The 6,689-nt window shown below is 35.5% G+C and overlaps 1 protein-coding gene across 1 annotated transcript; it reads right to left on the reverse strand.

The window, feature by feature from the left end:
* Positions 1-342: 342 nt before the first annotated feature.
* LOC133875816 (uncharacterized protein At4g28440-like) lies at positions 343-5,343 on the reverse strand. Its single transcript, XM_062314052.1, has 2 exons — positions 4,923-5,343; positions 343-812 (listed from the first exon to the last, which is right to left on the reverse strand). Exons 1-2 carry the CDS (start codon positions 5,185-5,187, stop codon positions 625-627), a joined length of 453 nt encoding a protein of 150 aa, XP_062170036.1. The 5' UTR covers positions 5,188-5,343; the 3' UTR covers positions 343-624.
* Positions 5,344-6,689: the final 1,346 nt, after the last annotated feature.

Here is a 6,689-nt window from a genome sequence, read left to right on the forward strand (position 1 = left end):
CAGCAAGCTCAATTGGTCCAGAAATGTCCAATTTAGGTTGACTTCACGTATGAGAATGAGACCCAAAACCCTAAGACTTACTGCCCCATCACCCATTCAAATTGCTGCGAATCCCAACACTTTCCCCCCCCCCCCCCCCCCCCCCCCTGCGAAACCACCCTCCCCCTTTCCCCTCTTCTACCATGACTATTAAAAGTGCAAATGCCTATTTAAGGAATATACCTTCCATTACATTTATACATCTAGAAACAAGAACACGACAACATTAGTCTTACAAATTAACAAACATCTAGTTTATGTATCCTGTGCAGATCCAGTAATCTTCACCAAAAATAGAAAGAAAGAAAGAAGGAAAGATCTTTAATCATTAAACACTTGTTCAAATTTCCAGCTTAAGCAGGGTCCAACTGTACCTGCCAATACCTAACAAAGCCCTACTTGTCATGGTAGTCATATTAAAAGAAAAGAAAACTAGTTCCAGAAGACATCTGCATGCCAACACCAAATTACAGATTCCAATTGATAAGACAACCACATTTACTAGGAATTAGGACAAATCATCACAACCTTAAAAATTCTGAAGCTACTCTTTATATCAAAATATCAGCTGCCAAAAGATCTCTGTCACTCATCAACACTCACCAGCTCATATTCAACTAGAGAAAGATTGTTATCCTCCTTGACAACAAATTCTGCAGGCTCAGTCACCTCAACACGACCCCATTTGTCTACTGCTAGCCTCATAGATCCCTTAAACATGTCAATCTTTGCATTGCGGAGAATAACTGTCGCACCAGGCTGCATCAGATCCACTGGGGAAACAATAAAGCCTCATTAACATTACAATATACACGAGTCAACCAATAAACCTTGTAGCATATGCAAAGAAAGATACAGTCCAATACATATTATTTCCATTTTTTTAAAAAAATAAAAATAAAAATTGAGGTATTAAACTCATTACCTCACCCTCCACCTCATACTTTCAGGGTATCCGGGGTGCCCTCCACCTCATACAAGAAAAGGAGATTCCATTTGAGCTAGAGCTCATTGGCCATTGCATAGGATTCAATAAATATATTATATTTTCATATCCTGAAAATTCTAAGTGAAGATTGCAAAAAGGGTCTTGATTACAAGTTTTAATCATCAGGAAAATTTCACAAGATGATTGTGGAAATGCTAGCCTACCAAATCAGGTCTTTGTCATACATCCCCCAAGGAAACTAAACCAGACCATTTGGGGCTGACCGAAATGGTAGTTGTGTCATAGAAATCCAATATTGGAATCAGTACCAACCTTATTTCTTCCTGAAGTACGAATACAAAAAAAAAAAAAAAATCATAATTCAGTGCATAGGACCCAAAGAAATTTGTTGTTAAGCTTCCCAATGACTAGTTTAATCGGTTGGGGACCTCGTCTTATGTAGCGGAGGTCACTAATTCGAATCTCTCATTCCCCTTCCCCTTGGGAACAAAAATTACTTATCAAAAAAATAAATAAATAAAAGCTTCGCATTTTTCCTTCCCCCCCCAGCACATCTCCCTCCCTACATCAAGAATATTTACACCCCCACATCAAAAAGAAGGCTAACAAGCACAAAAACACTACTTAACAAAGGGGGACAGGAAATCAGAGAAAAGATTTCTTCTAGCCCATTAAGTTAGTAAGTTCAAGATTGGAACCGGAAGTGTTAGAAAAGCCGGAAACTCCAGAAAGAGACAAAAACAAGATTCCATTCTGACCATAGTAACACAATTTAAAAATGGGTTGAGATTTTCTAAGGAATTTCAGTAGAATATAAAAACTCGTCAATGATTTCAGATTGCAAAAGGCTGTTCTTGGAAAAGGTAAAGTAGTTATGAAACTTTTTTTTTTGATAAGTTAGTTATGAAACTTGACACAGAATTTTATAAAAAATAAAATAAAATACAAACTTTTAGATACAATGTCCAGGATTGGGGGATTAAGGGATAAGGAAGTCTACCCCTACTTTGCAGCTTATGATATCACCAGTTGGGGGGGGAGCAGAAATCCTAACAGAAATTTCCAAACCAAAAAGGTAGACTTTTTGAAGATTTAACTTGAACAGTTTTAGAGCACGAAAACATTTGACCAAAAAGGATTATCATTTGACAGTAGGCACAAAACAGTAGCCACTAAAGAACGACCAAATGTCACTGCCAATTTAATTGGCTACGTATGTCCTACTAGAATGCTTAAGTACCCATTTAACCAAAAAACAGATTTGCAACTAGTACAAACACTAAGCATCTTTATCATAGGTGTGTTTATTAAGACATCTTTGAGTCACATCATCGTTGCACAACCACCAATTGAGACCTAGGGCAACCAACACCAGAAGTGACCTTAGCAACTATCTAAACAACAAACCTTGCTATGCTTCCAAAAAGAAGGCCTCTTACCCTCCAACAATCTATAACCTGCTACCCAGAATATTTCCAATCTTTTCTTTTTTTTTTGATAAGTACAAAAATTTCATTAAAAAAACGTAAAACGCCCATAAGTACACAGGAAGTATACACAGGAGCAGCTCAGCTAGCCCATAAGAAAGCCCACAAGAAACTACATACCCACAACATCCAAAACCCACACGAAACCCAAAATACAAAAGAAGCCCCCAACAAACACCTAAGATACAATATAAACTCCTCATCAAACACCCAAGATACAAAGTAACCCTCATAATACAATAAAACCCAAGATACAATAGTAACCCCCCATCAAACACCCAAGATACAAAGCAACTACCCATAATACAATAAAACCCAAGATTCAATAGAAACCCCCCATAAAACACCCAAGATACAATAGAACCCCCCATAATACAATAAAACTCAAGATACAAAGTAAACCCCCATAATACAATAAAACTCAAGATACAAAGACCAATCCTAAAACCCACAAGAAGCACCCACAATCCACCCAACCCTATAACCCACAAGGAACACCCAACTTTGCCCACAAGGAACATCCAAAGCTGCCCAAAAGCACCCCAACCGAACAAACCCTCAAAACCCACGAGGAAACCGAACAGCCCTCCCACAAAACCAAAAAACAGCAGAAAAACAACCCAAATACAAAACAAACCCAAAATACAACTGAAATGCAAACCCATAATATAAACCAAACCTGAAATACAAAAGAAAAGCAACAGTTACAGGGGAAAAAAAAAATCATATCTTAACTTGAGAAAAATCTCAAAAACTTTTTTTTTTTTGGGGGTCTTCTGAGCGCACTTTGCCGAGGTATCAACCTAGGTTCATCTTGCTGCTAAAAATAAGCCCTATTCTTAGCTGACTTGTACTTTGCGAAACCAAACATCTTGAACACTTGAAAATTAAGAGAAATTAACAGCCAATTTTTTTTTTTTTTTTTTTCCTTTTCCAGAAAAGCACATTAGAAGATAGAAAGTTGAGCACATTCAGAAGATATATTAAGATAATTAAAAAATATACAACAAAAAGTAAGACACCGTATAATGCAAAAAATAGAACTCAGAAATAATTATTTAATTATCAAACTCATAGAAAAAAATATAAAGCCTTAAAAAAGAGCACCCCAAAGCTGACAATTAGGATTCATACTCTATAAAACACAGATGGTTTTGGAAAAACAAAATATTAGTTAGAAATGTAAAAAATAAATAAATAAACAAAGGAAAATCTAAGCAACTGGGCCTCCACAGATCGAGAAACAGATATAATTTCCATCTACCACTATCATATTTTACATTATTTAAAAACTATAAAAAAAGTAACTTAAAGAAAAAGTATCTTTAAAATAATTTAACAACACGCATTAAATAAAATATTTGCCTTTTCTTTTCTTTAAAATGAAAATACGATTCATGCATCTTCACAGGATTGAAACCCTGGTCCTCACCGTCCACTCCTTATGGGTGGAGGAGATGCCATTGTCCGATCACCATTGGCAAATGATGGAAAAATATTTTAAATAGAGTTCATCAAATCATCACAGTGAAAAAAGAAATAAGAGCAGAATTTAATTGAACATTTACATCCAGAAGTGATATAGTTTATCTAGTACATTGCATTGCAAATAAATCAAACAGAGTTTACCTCCATCATTACATGTAGTGAAGACAGAATAAAACCATACCACCAACTGCCAGAATTTCAAAAAAATCAGACGCAATGCAACAATCAATTAGAGAGAGATTATTTTAACTCCATCAAAACATGAAGTGAAGACAAATAGGCCAAGCCTCATAAAACAGTTCCATCAATGTTCAATTTCTTGACAACCGAAAAGGCAGAACAAATTAACCCCAATATTCCCTTTTTCCTTCTATTCATTTCCCCTAAAATTCCCAGCAAACAGACAGAGCAAAAACTGAAAATTAACAACGACCCAACTTCAAATTACACAAGATGATCAACATAATTTAATCCTATTATACCTTCATCAATTCCCTAATGAAATTCTCTGGCCCATTAATATTGCACTTTTTCATGATTCAATAAAAAGAAAAAGAAAAAGAAATAATAATAAGAACTTGTAAAAGAACACATGTAATCCAAACAACAAGACATAAAACCGAATATTTCCATTCCTCTTCCACAATTCTCTGGCAACCAAACAGACACTAAAGAAACCAACAAATATCAACCACAGAACCCATACAACTAAACAGAGCAAAAACAAAAATTAACAGCTAGTGGGGTCCAACCAGCGCAAAACGCACAATATCTTCATCACTCCCCCAATAGAGAACTCTTTGGCACACTGTTCCAAACAACAGAATCACTTATAATATAAACATCCAAATCTAGAATCCCAAGAGTAAAACACACAACGCGCAATGTCATCCTCTGTGCGCCTCGGATTTCTCAGAACCCAAACAGAAACCAGAGAAACGAAGACGAAAAATTCAAACCTTGCTCGTTGCGGGCGGTGAAGACGATGGTGCCGGTGTCGTCCCCGACGACGCACTCGGCGATCCGGGTCTGGCGAAGATGGTGGGAGACGGATCGGCCCTTGGCCAAGACGGTGTTGGAGCTAATGACATTGACAGTGAGCGTGTGGCCGGTTGTGCTGGGCTTCAACTGCTCCACCTTCTTGAACTCGGGCTTCCTCAGCGCCGGCTTCGCATCGCTCTGCTCCAACGGTGGCTGCGACGGTTCCGGGATCGTGCTGGCCATGCGCTCGATGATCTCGCAAACCCTAACCCTAATTCACAGGAAATGAGCAAATTGAAAAGGAGAATTTTGTGTGTGGGCGCGTGCGTTTGCTTTGGCTCCTCTCTTTTTCCCATGGGGTTTAAACTTTATTATACTACTTAATTAAGCTCCTAGCTGACGCTTCTTGCGCGCAATGCACGCATTTACTGGAGTGGAGTATATATTCCATTATTCCTGCTGCGCCTACTCACTGGCCTCTATCTTACCTCTTCGATTCCCATTCTATTCTTTTGGTATTCATACAAAAATACGTTCGATCGATGGTTTTGTTTTGTTATTATTAAAAGTTTTAATTAAACAATTATTAAGAGCTAACGACCGAATTTTTTTTCATTATATATATATATAGGTTACTTTTTCCACAACGTTGTTGTCTACAAACTACTTTTGTTGTCGGTTATGTGTTATTGTATAAAGATCTGAAAAGCAAAGCTATAGCACGTGTGATATGCTGGAGACTTTATATCTGGTTTTTAGTGTACGGACAAGGATCTTCTCTCTTTTGGATTATTTATTTTATAATCAAGATTTAAAGTTAGTATATTTAACTGTATATATATTTTCATATTATTTAAATTTTTTAAAAAACGTGATAACATTCACTTCATACACATCGTTGGATATACCAATTTAAAATCTTAATTATAAGATGAATATTCTTTATTTCATTTGGAATGGAAAAGATCTTACTTCTTTTAAAGTACGCTGTTAAAGGCTAAAAAGCTACTCACATGCCATGTGGAGTGTTAAATTTTTTTATTTTTTTTTTTAGATTGTGATATCAAAATGGGTTTGTGTCTTAGATAAGTTGTTGGTTGTCCCACGTGGAAAGCCTAGAAAACTTTTCGGGAAGAGTATTTAAAGTGATAGATTCTATTGAATAAAGAGAAATGGTATTTTGCATTCTTCATGCATACTCAACTGACATGTCATGTAATTCAAAAAAAAAAAAAAACTGACATGTCATGTTCAATTTATCATTGAATTATTTTTCTTCTTATTTTTAATTAAGATTGATCTAAAAGGTAAATTGAACATGTCATTTAGGTTGAGTATGCTAGGAGAATGCAAAATAACATTTCTCCTAAAAAAAATATTCAAGAGAATTTGAACATGTGACTAGTATATGAATTCAAGACATGAGGATCAAATTCACAACTTTTTCTTTGAAACAAGTGCTTATTGAAAGGATTGTTTCAAATGTGATTTTTTTCTTTCTTTCTAATTAAATGGGAAAAAAATGATTACAAGAGATCTTTCTCACTCTTGATTCAGATGGAAAAGATAATGGGAGATCAAGTAAAAATGCTTTCAAATTTCAATTCTGATTAATCGCTAGTTCTATCGTTATATGAAATTTGTGAATTTTTTCTATATATATATATATATATATATATATATATATATATATTCATGTCCAAATTGACAAGATATACTTTCGTATGCTCCTATTTTATTCAAAT

The sequence above is a fragment of the Alnus glutinosa genome, chromosome 8 (assembly GCF_958979055.1).
Source record: "Alnus glutinosa chromosome 8, dhAlnGlut1.1, whole genome shotgun sequence".
Taxonomy (NCBI): Eukaryota; Viridiplantae; Streptophyta; class Magnoliopsida; order Fagales; family Betulaceae; genus Alnus; species Alnus glutinosa.

Excerpts from the sequence above, each read along its gene's own strand:
- LOC133875816 (XM_062314052.1), bottom strand. The coding sequence starts at position 5,187 with ATGGCCAGCACGATCCCGGAACCGTCGCAGCCACCGTTGGAGCAGAGC. Across the intron at positions 813-4,922 it reads CACCGCCCGCAACGAGCAAG|TGGATCTGATGCAGCCTGGT; the intron begins GTTTGAATTTTT and ends TTGTTTCCCCAG.